This window comes from Oncorhynchus gorbuscha, linkage group LG21 (genome assembly GCF_021184085.1).
Source record: "Oncorhynchus gorbuscha isolate QuinsamMale2020 ecotype Even-year linkage group LG21, OgorEven_v1.0, whole genome shotgun sequence".
In the NCBI taxonomy this organism is placed as follows: domain Eukaryota; kingdom Metazoa; phylum Chordata; class Actinopteri; order Salmoniformes; family Salmonidae; genus Oncorhynchus; species Oncorhynchus gorbuscha.
Genome location: NC_060193.1, coordinates 52329658 through 52349382, shown reverse-complemented (window position 1 = coordinate 52349382; position 19725 = coordinate 52329658). Strand labels below are relative to the sequence as shown.

Here is a 19725-nt window from a genome sequence, read left to right as displayed (position 1 = left end):
GCTCAGATGAATGAACCGTTTTTAGGCGCCGAAACCTTCAGAAAGCCTTGTCAGATATGTTTATTTATTTGCCCTTTTGTAATGTAACTATTTGCACATCGTTACAACAGTGTACATAGCCATAATATGACATTTTAAATATCTCTATTCCTTTTAAAATTGTGTGACTGTTTACTGTTCATGTTTTGTTTTTTTTTCACTTTTGTTTGTCTATTTCACTTGCTTTGGCAATGTAAACATTTGTTTCCTATGCCAATAAAGCCTTTAGAATTTAATTTAATATTAGAGAAAGGAAGAGGTAGGAATGCCATTGGCCAATTAATGGGGGAACGTTTAACGCCCCCACCTAGCAGACAGTTGACCAATCGCGTTCACGTTGTCATGCTACGTCAAGCGGTTGCTTAGCTAATGTTGCGTTTCTGAGCTAGCGCCATTCACTCCCATTTCCCCATCTCCTCAAAAGGATAAATTCAATTCAAAGGGCTTTATTGGCATGGGAAACATGTTTACGTTGCCAAAGCAAGTGAAATAGATTAGGTATATCTGGCCTCGTTAGGGTGTCAATGATGGAAACCGCTCGGGGTGATCTTCTTCTTCGTTGGGGTTTAGCGGCGGTTGGCATCCAATATTACATTGCATTACTGCCACCGCGCGGGCTGATCGATAATTGAATCAAATACGTCACACTGCAAACGTGCAGCGCTTTACGTGTTTTCGCTCTACGTGTTATAAAGTTTCGTCCAATGAGAATGCTGAGACACAAAACACTTCCGATCTGCTGTCTCTTTTCTAGGGTTTCATTATATAGCACAGCCACAAAATAAAAATGGCCCATATTGTAAAAAAAAAGAATGAAAACAAAAAATGTATTTTTGGTCTTAATTTAAGTTTAGGCACAAGGTTAACCACACTGCTAAGGTTAGGTTGAAAATCACATTTTAAGGAAATTAATTGAACAATTAAGAGGGGTAAGACTTCGTGGCTGTGGGAACTAGTGACGACCCTTTTCTAGTTTCGCTAGATGTGGAGCAGTGTGAACATATTCCAACCAAATCTATTTTCGTAGATAGCCGAACAAAAATAAACCGAATCAAGGTGATGTGAACATATAGCTCGTTAAAGACATGCTTGTTTGGTTATATATTCGTCCTTGCGATATGTTTTCTTTTTATTTTGATAAACAATCACGTTACTTGACATAACTAGCTAGTTGGCTAGCTAGCATGCTGACAAGCAGAATGAATGGGACCGTTCCTTACTAGCTAGCTAGCTTCTCCACATGTGTTTTAGCCTGTTTGCTGGTTAGCTGTCTTCTAGCTATGCAGTTGGTTAGCTGTGCCAACTGGCAAGTCTGTCTTTTCAAATTAGGTTGTCGTTTGTGTCAACATGAGTAGCTAGTAGGCGTTGAGTTAGCTATATGAAACCGGGAAGTTATCCGAGATAAATAACTGTCAGCTCGGTAACTATGTGACAAGTCATCGCAGGGTATAGATTGCTGTCTGTATTCTTTACCAGCAGTATTCCAGACGCAACTAACTACACACGATGTGGTCTAATTCAAGGCAACTGTGTGGCATTGCAAACCCAGCCTTGCATGTTATGCGAACCCAGCCTGGGTAGTGTAGTAAACCATTGTAATCAGTACAAAAACTAGTGACATGTCGTTGTCAGAGTAAAAGGGAACAATATGCACACGGTTTCTGAAATTGACCCCTGGGGTGTGAGAGCTGAGTCTGATAGTTGTCAGCCATGAAAAAATGTAATGTTAATATTAAGCATGTCCCATAATTTAGTTGTTTGGTTCAAGAACATGAAGTGTTTAATTTCTGTTTCTAAATGTTTTGTTGCTGTTGCAGATGCCTCCAAAGAAGGGAGAAGGACCAAAACAACCACCGCTGATTGGACGCTTCGGGACTTCTTTGAAGATTGGGATTGTGGGATTGCCGAATGTTGGGTATGGACATGACTACAATTTAGTAGTTTCCCATAGTTGTAAAGGTAGGGCGTTGGAGACTCATTAGCACAATTCATACTATAGGGCCAACTAGGATTGCACATTTTGGGGAATATTCAGAGGTGGAGACTTTATGTGGGAAAATCAAATCAAACTTTATTTGCTACATGTGCCGAATACAAGTGTAGACTTTACCGTGAAATACTTACTTACAAGACCTTAACCAACAGTGTTGTTCAAGAAGAAAATATTTACCAAGTAGGCAAAAAAAAGTTATAATAAAAGTAACACAATAAGAATTACAATAACGAGGCTATATACAGGGGGCACCGGCTATATACAGAGGGCACCGGCTATATACAGAGGGCAGGGGGGGTACAGGCTAGTTGAGGTAATCTGTACATGTAGGTTGTGGTAAAGTGACTATGCATAGGTAACAAACAAACAGCGAGTAGCTGTTGAGGAGCCTTTTGGTCCGTGACTTGGCGTTCCGGTACCGCTTGCAGTGCGGTAGCAGAGAAAAGTCAATAACTTTGACTGGAGTCTTTGCCAATTTTCTGTCCTTCCTCTGACACCGCCTATTATATAGGTCCTGGATGGCAGGCAGCAGCTTTACTGGGCTGTTCACACTACCCTATGTAGCACCTTACTGTCAGATGCCGAGCAGTTGCCATACCAGGCGGTGATGCAACCGGTCAAGATGCTCTCGATGGTGCAGCTGTGGAACCTTGTGAGGATCTGGGGACCCATGCCAAATCTTTTCAGTCTCCTGAAGGGGAAAAGGTTATGTGGTACCTTCTTCACGACTGTCTTGGTGTGTTTGGACCATGATAGTTTGTTGGTGATGTGGCCACCAAGGAACTTAACTCTCAACCCACCCACCTTTTCCTGTAGTCCACGATCAGCTCCTTTGTCTTGCTCACATTTAGGGAGAGTTTGTTGTCCTGGCACCACACTGCCAGTTCTCTGACCACCTCCCTATAGGCTGTTGTCGGTGATCTGGCCTACCACTGTTGTGTCGTCAGCAAACTTAATGATGGTGTTGGAGTCGTGTTTGGCCACGCAGTCGGGAGTAAATAGGGAATACATGAGGGTACTAAGTAGGGGAATTAATGGAAATGTATGCAAATTAATATTAATACCATTTAAATGTAGATGTTTTTCTGCATTGGATATATTTATCATATCATATGGAGACAGAAACATACACCTTTTACCTTATCATAAGTAGACATAATTACAAATGATGAAATCCTTCCAATAGAAATAAAAACAACTATTTAGTTACGAATTGAACTTTAATTAAATGAGTTGACTCTTCACATGGGATGATTTCACTGAAAAACAAAAGGGAATATTGAATTATCCCCAATGATCCATCGCATTTCCCAAAAACATTTTCAACATGCATGTGTAAAATGATAGTCTAGAAACTAAAGCTTTGGTTGTCTTCTCAGGCTTCCATGTCTTCTCCCTGGACCTCCTCAATGTCCACCTATTGAACATCAGACTCTGAGGCCTCATCTTCACTGTCACTTTCCAACCTTGTTGAGGTTGGCTCGTTGTCAGGCTCAAAAATCCTCAAAATTGCCCTGATGGCCACCAATTTTTCAATCCTTGTGTTGGCCTGTTGCTCTGACAGCTGGTGCTTAAAGCTAGTGAGGGAGATATGAGTCTCCAGCTTCAGTGATTTTTGCAGTTCGTTCCAGTCATTGGCAGCAGAGAACTGGAAGGAAAGGCGGCCAAAGAGGAATTGGTTTTGGGGGTGACCAGTGAAATATACCTGCTGGAGCGTGTGCTACGGGTGGGTGCTGCTATGGTGGCCAGTGAGCTGAGATAAGGCGGGGCTTTACCTAGCAATGACTTATAGATAATCTGGAGTCATTGGGTTTGGCTCCAGGTCATGTAGTTAATGATGATGTAGTTCAAATTCCCAAAATTCCCAGGCTTAACTTCCCATGGACAATTTCTGGAAAAATTACGGAAATTTACAGGAAAGTTTCCGACCCTTTGCAACCCTAGGGCCAACCCAACCTGTACTGTTCTGGCTTTCCAGCAACTGTGGTGGCTGCATGTCACTACAGTGCAATTCAGACAAATGTATCTGCTTTTGTTGTTCAGTAGACCCTACCATGCAGATGTCTTGGGCTGTAGAATAGTGACAGACTTTGTCTCGTAATTTTTGTCTACAGGAAGTCAACATTCTTCAATGTGCTGACCAAGAGCCAGGCCGCAGCAGAGAATTTCCCCTTCTGCACCATCGACCCCAACGAGAGCAGAGTACCCATCCCTGACGAACGCTATGACTACCTCTGCACATTCCACAAGCCCCTCAGGTAGGGTTGTGTGTGTGAGCAGAGTGCCCATTCATGTAGAACATTACAACTACTTCTGCACCTTCCACAAGCCTTGGAAATGTGTGTATGAGTAAACACTCTGTACATCAAGTTTGTGTGTAACTTCTCTTTCTCATTGGACAGTAAAGTCCCAGCGTTTCTGAATGTGGTGGACATAGCTGGGCTGGTGAAAGGTGCTCACGCTGGACAAGGACTGGGCAACGCCTTCCTGTCTCACATTAGTGCCTGCGACGGCATCTTCCACATGACACGTGAGTTTAACACACACTCGCAGAAACGCACTCACACACATGCACTCAATCACACACTGTAATCCTGGTATACATTTCGCATTAAAACCGCAAGCATGGGAAGCTTCCATTCTAATCAATAGGGCACTCACACCTACTCGATGCTAGCACAGTTCAGATGTGCATGCACAACAACAACAATATACTCAATTCCTATTTTATCAGCTTTGTGAAGTCTAGCACCATGGCGTAACCTGGACATAATTGAGTGTTTCTGTGTGTGTAGGTGCGTTTGAGGATGAGGACATCATCCATGTGGAGGGTAATGTGGACCCAGTGAGGGACATTGAGATAATCCATGAGGAGCTACGGCTGAAGGATGAGGAGTCTCTTGGACCAATCATAGATAAGTTGGAGAAGACCGCTGTCAGAGGAGGAGACAAGAAACTCAAACCTGAATACGTGAGTAGAGTGTGTGTGTGTGTGTGTGTGGGGTGGTTGATGAGTGCCCTATTGGGTCTGAGACTGAGGTCTAAAGCTGTGTGAGTGGGCTTTATTCAAGCACTTGAAACACTTTTCCATGCCCTCTCATAGATCTTTTGAGACCCACAGGCGTGCCTAGGGAGAAGGGGCCACAGATGAAATCGGAATTCAGCATTTGTTTACTCATGTTCTCTCCTTTCATTCCCTTCTCTTGTTCCCTTCTTCCCTCATCCCTCATTCAGGACATCATGTTGAAGGTAAAGAACTGGATTTCAGAGGAGAAGAAACATGTCCGCTTCTACAATGACTGGAACGAGAAGGAGGTAAGGACTATGTGTGTGTGCTCACAAAAGACAGAGAGCAGAGTACCATTAGTTGCAGGCGCCTGTATACCAGCACACGCACATCTAACCCAGTGTGTGTTTATGCAGATAGATGTGCTGAACAAATACCTGTTCCTCACGTCCAAGCCCATGATCTACCTGGTCAACCTCTCAGAGAAGGACTACATCAGGAAAAAGAACAAGTGGTCAGTGGGTTCTCTTTCTTAATTCCTTATTCCTTTTTTCTAAATCTTACGTTATTTGGGTTGTGATGCATGGCAACCATTATCTGAGGAGCTGAAATGCTACTTGTTGAGGGTCTGAACTTTACTTGCAGTAGGGGTTTATTTTGTGATTGTGGCATTCTGTGCAAAAGAAACACTGAAAGTTTTGTATGTGCAAAAAACCCTGACTGTTTGGTTTATTAAAGAGCAACTTCAATCAAAAATCTACTTTATTTTTCTAATGTAGAGGATATTTTCTCTATGTATATACATAGGATTGTTTTCTCTTAAATATGCATTCTCTCCCAGGCTGATTAAGATTAAGGAGTGGGTCGATGCCCATGACCCAGGGGCTATGGTCATACCAGTGAGTGGAGGTCTTGAGGCCAAACTACAGGACATGACCGATGAGGAGAAGGACAAATACTGTGAGGAGGCGAAGACTCAGAGGTACACACACGGACAGATCAAACACACAATGAACACATTTTATGATATTGCAAGCGGTTAACTTATTAACTGTGTGTGTGTATTGCAGTGTACTGACTAAGATCATTAAGACGGGCTATGCAGCTCTGCAGTTGGAATATTTCTTCACAGCGGGACCAGACGAGGTTAGAGCGTGGACTGTCAGGGTAAGAGACACAGTTTGGTTATCTCTCTCCCACAATGAGGTGCAGGTGTGACTATCAAAGCGTTATGTATTACTCCTCTCTGTCCTACAGAAAGGCAGTAAGGCGCCCCAAGCGGCAGGGAAGATCCACACTGACTTTGAGAAAGGTTTCATCATGGCAGAGGTCATGAAGTTCCAGGACTTCAAAGAAGAGGGCACTGAGAATGCTGTCAAGGTGTGTGTGATGGCATGCCATAAGTACTTGTCAAAAGTTTTTTTGTTGTCTAATCTTATCTGGATAAGACCATCTGATAAAGATGGCGCTGTACTGGATGGCCTCCGTTTTGCGAGCTTTGACCCAACTTTGTTATTTTGGGACAATTGCTGTTTATTTTTCCTTTATTTTCACAAAATGTATCCGTTGTCATTTCTTATAACCGACAATAACTTTTGAACATCATATCAGCAGTTACTTAGCCCAATTCCGGCTTCAACTTTGTGGGCTCTAAATGTAATTCCGCCCCAATTGTCCGGGTATCCAAGGGGAAATGTGGGCTTTACAGAGGGGGAATCCTGGTGGGATTAAAGGCGAAAGGAAAAGCGGCCACCTCTTCCCTCTATTCTGTTGGCCAATGTACAGTCACTGGATAATAAAATTAATGACATTTTGATTGCGGATTTGCTACCAACGAGTCTCTTGTAACTGCAATATTCTCTACTTTTCTGAAACATTGCTTTTTGGACAAGATACCCCCCATGGCTATCCAACTCAATGAATTCTCCATTCGCAGAGAGGACAGGACAGTAGATTGATAGGGGGAGAGGTGTGCCTCTTCTTCAACAACAAATGTTATTCTGACTCGAGCGCAAGTATGCCCCCATCGACAGGGCTGCAGTGGAGCAGGTCAAGAGCTTCAAGTTCCTCAGGGTCCAAGTCACTAAGGACTTAATGGTCCACACTATGTATTTATTCCTATGCACACTCTCAGGACTCTACATACTCACGCACACTGACACTCCAACATACAACATTCACACACATTTTTATACTGACTCTATACACACACTCAAATATAATATTAATTTACGTTGCTGCTACTCTTATCATACATCCTGATGCCTAGTCACCTTACCCATATACAGTGCCTTGCGAAAGTATTCGGCCCCCTTGAACTTTGCGACCTTTTGCCACATTTCAGGCTTCAAACATAAAGATATAAAACTATTTTTTTGTGAAGAATCAACAACAAGTGGGACACAATCATGAAGTGGAACGACATTTATTGGATATTTCAAACTTTTTTAACAAATCAAAAACGGAAAAATTGGGCGTGCAAAATTATTCAGCCCCCTTAAGTTAATACTTTAGCGCCACCTTTTGCTGCGATTACAGCTGTAAGTCGCTTGGGGTATGTCTATCAGTTTTGCACATCGAGAGACTGAAATTGTTTCCCATTCCTCCTTGCAAAACAGCTCGAGCTCAGTGAGGTTGGATGGAGAGCATTATAACAGCAGTTTTCAGTTCTTTCCACAGATTCTCGATTGGATTCAGGTCTGGACTTTGACTTGGCCATTCTAACACCTGGATATGTTTATTTTTGAACCATTCCATTGTAGATTTTGCTTTATGTTTTGGATCATTGTCTTGTTTGAAGACAAATCTTCATCCCAGTCTCAGGTCTTTTGCAGACTCCATCAGGTTTTCTTCCAGAATGGTCCTGTATTTGGCTCCATCCATCTTCCCATCAATTTTAACCATCTTTCCTGTCCCTGCTGAAGAAAAGCAGGCCCAAACCATGATGCTGCCACCACCATGTTTGACAGTGGGGATGGTGTGTTCAGGGTGATGAGTTGTGTTGCTTTTACGCCAAACATAACGTTTTGCATTGTTGCCAAAAAGTTCCATTTTGGTTTCATCTGACCAGAGCACCTTCTTCCACATGTTTGGTGTGTCTCCCAGGTGGCTTGTGGCAAACTTTAAACGACACTTTTTATAGATATCTTTAAGAAATGGCTTTCTTCTTGCCACTCTTCCATAAAGGCCAGATTTGTGCAATATACGACTGATTGTTGTCCTATGGACAGAGTCTCCCACCTCAGCTGTAGATCTCTGCAGTTCATCCAGAGTGATCATGGGCCTCTTGGCTGCATCTCTGATCAGTCTTCTCCTTGTATGAGCTGAAAGTTTAGAGGGACGGCCAGGTCTTGGTAGATTTGCAGTGGTCTGATACTCCTTCCATTTCAATATTAACGCTTCCACAGTGCTCCTTGGGATGTTTAAAGCTTGGGAAATATTTTTGTATCCAAATCCGGCTTTAAATGTCTTCACAACAGTATCTCGGACCTGCCTGGTGTGTTCCTTGTTCTTCATGATGCTCTCTGCGCTTTTAACGGACCTCTGAGACTATCACAGTGCAGGTGCATTTATTTGGAGACTTGATTACACACAGATGGATTGTATTTATCATCATTAGTCATTTAGGTCAACATTGGATCATTCAGAGATCCTCACTGAACTTCTGGAAAGAGTTTGCTGCACTGAAAGTAAAGGGACTGAATAATTTTGCACGCCCAATTTTTCAGTTTTTGATTTGTTAAAAAAGTTTAAAATATCCAATAAATGTCATTCCACTTCATGATTGTGTCCCACTTGTTGTTGATTCTTCACAAAAAAACACAGTTTTATATCTTTATGTTTGAAGCCTGAAATGTGGCAAAAGGTCGCAAAGTTCAAGGGGGCCGAATACTTTCGCAAGGCACTGTACTTATCTACCTCTATCGCTCCAGTTTCCCTGCATATTGTAAGTATGGTATTGGAACTGACCCTGTATATAGCTTCTTACTTTCTTGTGTTCTTATTTGTATTTGTGCTACCTTTTATTTGTTAGTGCTACATTGATATTGATCTCTGCATTGTTGGGTTTAGTTTGCAAGAAAGGCATTTCACTGTACTTGTGCATGTGACATTAACTTATCTTGCTAAATTACTTTGTATAATGTAAATGAAGTTTTTCTGTTATGATTTGTCCCATAGGCTGCTGGGAAGTACAGGCAGCTGGGCAGGAACTACATCGTGGAGGACGGAGACATTATATTTTTCAAATTCAACACACCCAATGCACCCAAGGCTGCGAAGAAGTGATGGGACCAATGCGACCAGTACAATAACATAGGGTTCTTGTGTCCAGTCTCAATTTGTCCTCGAGAGCCGCAGTGTCTGTTGATTTTTCTCCCCTCTCCCTGGTATTATGAATGAGAAGATAAGAATTAATCATTCTAATTCTATGTATGGTAGGATGAAAATCGAGTGCACACTGTAACCATTGAGGTCCTAACCAGGTCCTAACGTGTTTTCTGGTCAGGTTATTTTATCAGGAAAAACTCTGGGCCCTAGTCAGGACTGATCGGAACATGGAGGGACCATTATTATTATTTTAAGTAAAGTAGGCATCTCTGACCGTGCCTGACCAGAAACCACCAACGTGACTTTGAGCTTGGGACCCTGATTATCGCACCTACCCATACACTATTATATTAAATCTATATATTTGCCCTCCTCACACAAGACATTGCAGCCACATTGTGAATAAGAGGAAGATATAAATCAGTCTTCTGACACCCCTAGCCACGTTCATATTTTTGGATGAGAATATTGCTTTAATTTGCTCTGGTTACAAAAGGAAAACATCAACTAGCTAGCTTGCTACTTAGCTAAACAATGGAAGGTGTACAATCCATCGCTACACAGCTAGCTGGCAAACAAGCTACCTACTCTATAAATTAGCTTGACGTGCTAGAATTTATTAGAAGTTGAGTAAAAAGTTACTCAAATAAATTATTCTGAATCAATTACTTTATCATGTATTGAATGTAGAAGTTTTAGTTTTAATCTCCTTCCCAAAAAACGCAATCTCAGACTGTCAGTGAATTAGGTTGTCTCCATGGTACCCAGACAATTTCTGCCATACAGTACATGCCTTCAAACTACCATAAAACCAATTTAAGTATGCCTTTACATAAGGAAAACGTTTGAGGGACTCTGACACACCAATTCCCTTAGGCAAGGGGAAATTATAAGTTTTGTGCAACTGGGCCCGGGCCTGACAAGCATTTTCATGGAAACGCATGTACTGCAACCACAATATGGGTCAACAATTACACTCAATAAAACAAGACAACAGCTCCCGTTTGTGTTCAAATGTGTTTTAATTGATGGGTGTTCATGTGCGTGTTGTACGAGAGTATGCATTTTGAAGTGGATGGGATGCTTGTAACAGGCTGGGGGAACATACTGATACTGCAAAATAAATTACATGCATAGTGACAGGTTCTGTGCATACTAGTCTGCGTCGTGGTTCATGCAAAAAAAAGATTCCATGTTGCAATGACTATTTCCCAGCACATACACGAACATTTTCAGCATAACTGAAGCAGTTCCTTACAAAAAGCAGAGGCAATGAGCAAATCTGGCTGGCAGCCTCACAGAACAATGTAGCCAAAATGTTCACGATCACTGCACTTAAATATAACAGAGCTTAGTTGCAATGTTAGCCAGCTAACCAAGTGTAACAAGGTGAATATGCGGATACATTAATACGAAAATAAATATTGCTGCAATTACATTTGCCATTTTCCCAACACTTCCTGCTCTTCAATTTCAACCATAGATTCCCAGATATGAGGTTCTTGTCTAAAAACAAACAGGAAACAGATATCCCATAAAATGACGGACATATCGCTTGGCCATAGAAGTCTCACCAAACCACAGAGTTAACCAATCAATTTTGAGAAGAACGGCGGGACTTCCTGTTACGTTGCTAGCGCCCCCCTTTTTGTGTTTCCCTCACCGTCAATCAAAATAGAAAAAAATCGACCCGAATTCACCGATCAACACAAGCCCGCCTTTGATAAAAGATAATCATGTTCGGAGTTTAGTTGATCAGATAATCTTTCGATTATTACCATTCACGATATGACTGGTACATAACATTTAACCCATCAACCAACTGGTGAGTTTGTACGTTTACAACCGATGGCAAGGCAGGCTAACTACGTCTTTTAATCTTTTGCAGGAGACCTATGCTAGGTAGTTAGCTAGTTAACAAAAGTAAACATTCAATCTGTGTCGAAATCCGCATTGAAACCTTGTCGCAAAGTTAAGGTTTGCCGTTTATTCTTCATCGACTGAAGTTTGTTGTCTCTTTGCAGCCTTTTGGGAGCAGAAACCTGTGAGAAATTTAGTGTTTTGCTAAATTTTCCTTTCTCTCCATGCTAGCGCCAGAGCAACATTTGAAACAAGAGGAAATGGCTACCGCGGACGTGGAAGGCAGTCAAAGCGAATTCCTACAGCACGGCGGAGCCTCGGAAAACCAGGTACCCCAACATTTTCTATCTCGTATTTCGACTCCTCCGAGCTACTACTGTGTGGTGTTTTTAGCTAGCTAGAAGTTCACACGTTTTAAATGTTGCAGGGGGTGTAAAGCTAGTATACTTCCGCCGCTGTGTTCCCCGCTATAACGGCCACCCACTTTACCCCTCTAGAACCCGCCCATAGTGGGTAGGACACAGCCCGTCACTTGGTCAGGTCGCTGATATTTAGCTCGTCTACCTGGGGCTAAAGGGGTACAGTGGGGAAAGGAGGGGTGAGTGGGGAAACCGAACAGAGAATGTGGGAATCTGCACCCGACTACAAAAGATCTCCCCCACGCCCATGCTGTAGCGATTACGTATTTTGTCTAGCCATACTAGCTCTATTCGTTGGATGATAGAAGGGAGTCTTCGATGATTTGTCTAGTTGTGGTGACTAGCTCTCGAAAAACCCTTCTCCCGATGTAGGCTGTTCAACTATTACTTTCGCCCACATTTGGCTCCACAATTCCGTAGCTGTGTTTTAACCATTTAGAAACGCCAATCATTGCTTTCAAAGTGGTTTTCAAAACATACGCTGATATCCGCCTTAATTTCCCGCTGATATGAAATATCTTTCAAATAATAAAACATATACTAACTGTAGCCGTTTTGCACAGATCGACAAGCTGTGTGCCTCCAGTTGCTGAACTACACTTCATCTCCAGTTGCACACACGAGTGTTCGGAGCTCGCTAATTAGCGCAGGTGGCCGCCAATCTCTTCTGTCTTTGTAAACAAGCGATGAAACATGGAGAAATGGCCGTGTGGGAACACTAATCCTATAAAAATGTGTGTAGTAATTTAACCTTTTTGTTTAAAACCATAAATAAAAAAGTATTCCTGAAATGAAAGATACTGTACCTTTTCTGTTTCCAAAAACGTACTGCAGGCGATGCATGTTAATGTTTAGGGCTCTTAAACAAAACTCTCCTGTCAGAATATACTGTACCTTGTCAATAGGCGCAGAAAAGGGTTGGTGCGTCACATGCTTGATGAAGTTTGATCCTTTCTTCTCAAACCACCTAGCTAAGCCAAAGTCTCTATAGCGGATTCAGAAATATTTAGGTTCATGGTTGATTTCTCATGTTGTGACATTTTTGCCTTATTAAGGGAGATGTCTTGATACTACTGTATTATTACTAGTCCACTGTTGCAGAAACCTATAATATAGGATTTGATATCTATATTAACAAGATCCACAATAATTGTCTTGTCTACTGACACTGTATTGTGATAACAAACTATACTGCATGTCATTTTGCCCTATTCACAGTGTGGAGCCTACACCCTGATATCTGTCTATGTACCTCTAGCTCTCGTCTCAGATAGTACAGAAATGTCATTTCCAAATTAATATTTTGCTTCATATTCTTTGTGAACCACAATGCAACAGCGTAAGACTTATGACCAGTGCCTTCTACATACCTGTAACTAGATCAGCTTTTTTCATTCCGCAACAGTGGATCTGAATAATACTTTATGAATGTGTGTGTCTTCTCTCTGTCAGACCACAGACATGACCGCCATCCAGCTAACCGGTTCAGACCGTTGGGAGTTGTTAACCCCGGTCTCTACAGGGAAGGATGCGCAGCAGGGAGTCGTCCACATTCCGAACTCTGGTATGATGACCTCTAACGGCCAGTATGTTCTCCCTATCGGGAATATGGACAGTCAGCCCATCTACGTCACAGCATCTGGCAACGACGGCTCAGCCAACGGAGTGTCCAGCATACAATACCAGGTAGTGTACTGTTCACACGCAGGTACTTTTGGCCATGTAGTGTATGTGGACATCCCTTCAAATTAGTGAATTTGGCTATTTCAGCCACACCCGTTGCTGACAGGTGTATAAAATCGAGCACACGGCCATGCAATTTCCATAGACAAACATTGTCAGTAGAATGGCCTGTAGTGAAGAGCTCAGTGACTTTCAACGTGGCACCATCATAGGATGCCATCTTTCCAACAAGTCAGTTCTTCAAATTTCTGGCCTGCTATAGTTGCCCCAGTCAGCTGTAAAAATCGTCTGTCCTCGGTTGCAACACTCACTACCGAGTTACAAACTAACTTTGGAAGCAACGTCAGCACAAGATCTGTTTGTCGGGAGCTTCATGAAATGGGTTTCCTTGGCCAAGCAGCTGCATACAAGCCTAAGATCACCATGCGCAATGCCAAGCGTCAGCTGGAGTGGTGTAAAGCTCGTCGCCATTGGACCTTGGAGCAGTAGAAACACGTTCTCTGTAGTCGTGAATCACGCTTCACCATTTGGCAGTCCGACGGACGAATCTGGGTTTGACTGATGCCAGGAAAGCGCTACCTGCCCAAAGGCATAGTTCCAACTGTAAAGTTTGGAGGAGGAGGAATAATGGTCTGAGGCTGTTTTTCATGGTTCGAGCTAGGCCTCTTAGTTCCAGTGAAGGGAAATCAGCACTGCAGCATATGATGACATTCTAGACGATTCTGTGCTTCCATCTTTGTGGCAACAGTTTGTGGAATACCCTTTCCTGTTTCAGCATGACAATGCCCCCATGCACAAAGTGAGGTCCATGCAGAAATAATTTGTTGAGATTGGTGTGGAAGAACTTGACTTGCCTGCACAGAGCCCTGACCTCAACCCCATCGAACACCTTTGGGATGAATTGGAACGCTAAAACTGCAACAAAGTTCCAACATCTAGTATAAAACCTTCCCAGAAGAGTGGAGGCTGTTGTAGCAGCAAAGGGGGGGACCCACTCCATATTAATGCCCATGATTTTAGAATGAGATGTTTGACGAGCAGGTGTCCACATACCTTTGGCCATGTAGTGTGTGTGTGCATATATTCATGCACATATCTGCAGGTACACTCACACATGCACACCTCTGTTAGCAGATGTCCATTACCAGGTCGATTATCATGTTAGCCCTTACACACAATATTCTCTACACACAAATGTCGAACTCTCTCTTCCATGTCATCCCTCAGATCCACAACTCAGATGGAACTCTGGCAGGCTTCTCTGCGCAGGGATTGGACGATGGCTCGGGCCAAATCCAGCTCATCCAGGATGGTAGCCATGGCAATATCGGAATCAGCGTCGCCACAACGACAGCCTCTGACCTCCTAACGCAGGCTGGGCATATGCAGCAGATTCAGGGCGTATCATTGGCCGGGGGCACGACCTATAGCGGCGCGGTTCCCATGGGGCTGTCGGGGGGTAACATAACTTTCCTCCCTATTAACAGCATAGACCTCGAATCACTAGGGCTTGCCGGTGCTCAGACGGTTCCCATAGCAACGACGACCGACGGTCAGTTGATCATGGGCAGCCAGGCGCTGGAGGGGCAGGAAGGTGGAGCCAAACAGCTAGCGACCCTAGTTAGTGAAGCTAACGGTAACCCAGACCTCTACGTGCCAACAACCTCATCATCCCAGCTGCCTGAGACCATCGACGGGACGGGGGTTCTGACCCAAGCTACTGCCGTGTCCGCCGGGGTTTCAGACGCATCCCCAGAGAACTACAACTCACACAACCACCTGCAGCAAATACAGGTCAGTCATATGACATAGAATTCCCTAGGCTTTATTCCCAGCGCCCTACACCACATATAACAGTCATATTACAGGGAGCCATCATACAGGAAAAAGGTTACTAGTCTTGTTTAACTTGTCTTCAGCAGGTCATATCATATTAGTATGTACGTTGCTGTAGGTCCTCCTCAGGACACTGTTCTAAGAGCATGGCTGAAAAAAAATACCATGACTGAATTAAGTCTGTTTCATCCAGGTGTCCACCTCTAATGCCTCGTCCTTCTCCCAGCCCATCCTACAGCTGTCGGGGGACAACCAGGGGGCCCAGGGACAGGATCTATCCCAGTCTGGACAGACACTCCAGAGTGTCCAGCTCGTCAACCCTGGAACCTTCCTCATCCAGGCCCAGACAGTCACTGCTTCGGGACAGATACAGTGGCAGACCTTCCAGGTAGGTTGTGCGGGTGTGTGTTTATCTGTTTCACTACCGTACGTAGGTGTGTGGGATCATGCATGTGTGTAACTCTTTCTAAACGCACTCCCTCTCAGGTCCAAGGGGTCCAGTCTCTGCAGGGCCTCCAGCTCCCCCAGGCCCAGGGGGGCCAGCAGCTGACTCTGGCCCCAGTCCAGGGCCTCTCTATGGGTCAGGGAGGATCCATCACCCTGCCTAACCTCCAGACTGTTACAGTCAACTCTATAGGACAGCCAGGGATTCAATACACACAGGGAGAGGAGGCCGGCAGTCCTGCATGTAGGAACATGCATACGTATACACACACATACATACACACAAACCCCATCTTTCTATTTCTTACTTTGTCTCTCTCTCACACACACACACAACTATCTCTCCCCACAGGCATCCAGATAAAGGAGGAGCCAGACTCTGAAGAGTGGCAGCTGAGTGGTGACTCCACCCTCAACCCCAGTGACATCAACAACCTGCGTGTCCAGATGGATGACGAAGACATGGACATGTCCACCGGGGAGGGCAAGAGATTGAGGAGAGTCGCCTGCACCTGTCCCAACTGTAAAGAGGCTGGAGGGAGGTGGGTTGGAAAGACACACATAAACAATATATTAACACAAATGTATATAAAAAATGTTGGATCCTAGGCTTTAGCTCAGTGGGTTAATGTGGTTGAACCGGGGTCTATACTCAGTAGGGTCACTTTCAACCACGACAATTGAAACTCCAGTGACTGCATGAAGTTGACTTTATGTGTTGACCCCAACCCTCTCTCTTGTCACCCCTTCCTCCCAGAGGGTCGAGTCTTGGTAAGAAGAAGCAGCATATCTGTCACATCGTGGGCTGTGGGAAGGTGTACGGTAAGACTTCTCACCTCAGGGCTCACCTCAGATGGCACAGCGGAGAACGGCCCTTCGTCTGCAACTGGATGTTCTGTGGCAAGCGGTTTACCAGGAGTGACGAGCTACAGAGACACAGACGGACACACACGGGTAGGAATACACATAAACACCATCTTCACTACATAACACCAGCTTAACGCTCACCACACTTATTCCTTCATCACTCTCTACCTCTTTTTCTCCCTTTCATTTCTCTTTCCAGGAGAGAAGAAGTTTGTGTGCGCACAGTGTTCAAAGAGGTTCATGCGTAGCGACCATCTGGCCAAACATATAAAGACTCACCAGAATAAAAAAGGTGTGGCTTCCTCCTCATTGTCTCCGCCCCCCAGCGACACCATCATCACCGCAGACGGAACCACCCTTATCCTTCAATCAGCTGCTGGCGGCCACGACCTCCTGGGCAATCAGGAGATCCCTCTGCAGCTGGTCACCGTGGCACCCGGTGAGGTCATGGAATGAGGACGTGGCTTATAGACTGGCCAATAAACAGGGACCGTGGGCTTTTTTCTCCCCCCCTTTGTTTTTTGTTTTTTATTGTTTTTTTTTATATATGAATATATATACGTAAATATATATGACAAATATATATATATTTTAAGTAAGAGTTATCATGACTTTATGTTTGTTATTTGCTGTCTTTTTATAGGCAGGCAAACAAATTACATTCAATGTTGTCACTATGTACACACACAGACACACACACTCTCGCAAACATGAATACTCACTACGAAATGCCTTATTTTGTATCATAATGTTGTATAAAATGCTGGAGATGCATGTGTTTTTTAAGCTTTTGCAGATCATGTAATTGTGTTAGGATGCAGGGAATAGGAAATGTGTAGTAGCCCTCTCTCTAGAGCGATTGATTGAATAATTGATTATATTGAATCATCGGTCGCTTTCTCTAGAGAGTGTGGGTGTCTGTGTATTGAGAGAGACTACAGGTGGCTTCATTAACTCTTCACCTGAAGCGACAAGCATAACACCCTTTTAAGACCTTGTGAACTGTCATAGCCATGATATAACACTTTTTTTGTTTTTACATTTTTATTATAGAACACTATGACAGCGTTTATAACAACCAATATCTGCATAATGTCAGACCTTTGTAATGTAGTGGTAGAGTTGGGCTTGCACACTGATTCTCCAACACATACCTTTGATTTGTTAACAATGTTCTGATCAATTAATGTTTGGATTGATTGAAACTTTGCTAACCAATAAAGGTATGTCTGTGTGGACACTTTTATTTCCATGTAGATTTTTTCCCCAGCCCTGTACCCCATGAAAGTGATGTGACCTCATGCTTTTAAAGCTTGTGTCATGTGACATGCCCTGTGGTTTCAGGTGAAGCGTTATTAGCGGTTGGATTGATTTGGTGATAAAAGTTGGCCATACATGCTGCTCTAGGGTCAGTTTAGGATTTATCCCCCCTTAAAGTTTTGAGGTTAGGATTTTTTTGGGGGGGGTGAGCTGATCCTAGATCTGCCAAAGGAAACATTGACCCACAGCAGAATGTTTGGGTCATCACTCTAGCCAACATGAGCACACTTGCAGTGCTTACTCAAGTCAAATGTGTCTTCAGTTAACTATTTTTTTTGTTTTTTTACTTTTTGTTGTATAGTTACAATTTATATTCTGTTTCTATGACTAGCTTAGTTTGGGACTTGTCAGATTAATTAAATTAAAATGAGTTAAAGGACACAGGTCTGAAAATCGACTTGATTTCTCAATTGCCCACCCAAAATGGTGAAAACATTTTGAACTTGCCATTTTTGCATTTCTGGAACAGTTGAGGTTCACTGACCAGTTCAAATGGTACATCAAATATGGCCGCCGGAGCATGCACCGACTGCAAGACATTTAGTGCAGTCCAATTTTCTACCCTTTTCCTAAAGTGTGTACTCGTTCACTCACCTGCATGGATTTAAATGGAGTGGATTATGGTGGAAACTTCCTCCAGACATTTTTCTACCAATCCAATGCACACATTTGGTTGAGGGGTAGAATCTGAATCACAATATTCTGTTCTACTCATTCTAATTCTATTATGTTTCCACTGCTCTCAGGCTAGTTGCTTCTCATTGTAAAGGAAACAATCATGCCATTATTATTTCTAAATGTTATTGTAATCTTTCCTGTCAGTATGTGCATGGCTTAGCGTCCACTTACCTGTATATTATCTTCTATTCACATTGTTAATAGAAGCCATTTTCTTTAGATAAATACTTTTGTTGTATCAAAAGCTTATTTTAATTGTTTTTTTTTAAAGAAAGTGTAAAATTTGAATGTTACTTTTTGTAAAACCTTTTTTCAAATGGATCATAATTAAAGTCTGATTCCTTCCAATGACAGACTACATGTGTGTGTCACTAGTTATTCTATGATAACAGCAAAGATTATTCCTCTATGGTTACAGGTTGTAGTTCTCCTGAAAACAGTAGGTGGCAGCAAAGCCATTTGTGGCAGGATTACGTCAATTGACATCCATGAAGAACAGTTTGCCTTCAACAATGGCTTTTATGAAGAAGAAACTGCAGATTTGTTGTAATAATTATGTTCTGGTATTATATTATATTATTATTATTATTTAGCTGTTGGTTGCATTATGTTCTTGATAGAACCCTGACCTGTTCACCGGACGTGCTACCTGTCTGACCTGCTGTTTTCAACTCTAGAGACAGCAGGAGGGGTAGAGATACTCTGAATGATCAGCTATGATAAACCAACTGACATGTACTCCTGAGGTGCTGACCTGTGGCACTTGACAACCACTGTGATTATTATTATTTGACCCTGCTGGTCATCTATGAACATTTGAACGTCTTGGCCATGTTCTGTTATCTCTACCCGGCACAGCTAGAAGAGGACTGGCCACCCCTCAGCCTGGTTCCTCTCTAGGTTTCTTCCTAGGTTCTGGCCTTTCTAGGGAGTTTTAATTGTACACCGTGCTTCTACACCTGCATTGCTTGCTGTTTGGGGTTTTAGGCTGGGTTTTTGTACAGCACGTTGAGATATCAGCTGATGTAAGAAGGGCTTTGTAAATACGTTTGATTTGATTTTGATAGGTCATTTAAATAAGAGGCAAAGACAGTACATTTAGAGAACTGAAACGTTATCTGACTGTCACTTCATTGCAATACATTTACATTTACATTTAAGTCATTTAGCAGACGCTCTTATCCAGAGCGACTTACAAATCGGTGCATTCACCTTATGACATAGTAAGAGCTCGTAAGTATCCTAGCCAT

The 19725-nt window shown here is 43.0% G+C and overlaps 2 protein-coding genes across 3 annotated transcripts; both read left to right on the top strand.

The window, feature by feature from the left end:
* The first annotated feature begins 940 nt into the window (after positions 1 to 940).
* LOC124007909 (obg-like ATPase 1) lies at positions 941 to 10370 on the top strand. Its single transcript, XM_046318773.1, has 11 exons — positions 941 to 1095; positions 1857 to 1954; positions 4147 to 4290; positions 4435 to 4562; positions 4828 to 5003; positions 5267 to 5347; positions 5456 to 5553; positions 5881 to 6021; positions 6110 to 6206; positions 6297 to 6419; positions 9219 to 10370. The coding sequence occupies exons 2-11, from the start codon at positions 1857 to 1859 to the stop codon at positions 9324 to 9326; spliced, it is 1194 nt and encodes a 397-aa protein (XP_046174729.1). The 5' UTR covers positions 941 to 1095; the 3' UTR covers positions 9327 to 10370.
* Positions 10371 to 11031: 661 nt separating this feature from the next.
* LOC124007908 (transcription factor Sp3-like) lies at positions 11032 to 18828 on the top strand. Of its 2 annotated transcripts, none has more exons than XM_046318772.1 (9): positions 11032 to 11193; positions 11460 to 11557; positions 13100 to 13333; positions 14558 to 15124; positions 15393 to 15554; positions 15653 to 15854; positions 15963 to 16152; positions 16368 to 16564; positions 16677 to 18828. In XM_046318772.1, exons 2-9 carry the CDS (start codon positions 11489 to 11491, stop codon positions 16931 to 16933), a joined length of 1878 nt encoding a protein of 625 aa, XP_046174728.1. In that variant the 5' UTR covers positions 11032 to 11193; positions 11460 to 11488; the 3' UTR covers positions 16934 to 18828. The 2 variants fall into 2 exon arrangements, with proteins under 2 accessions (XP_046174728.1, XP_046174727.1); XM_046318771.1 differs by having other exon boundaries at positions 15360 to 15554.
* The last annotated feature ends 897 nt before the right edge of the window (positions 18829 to 19725 follow it).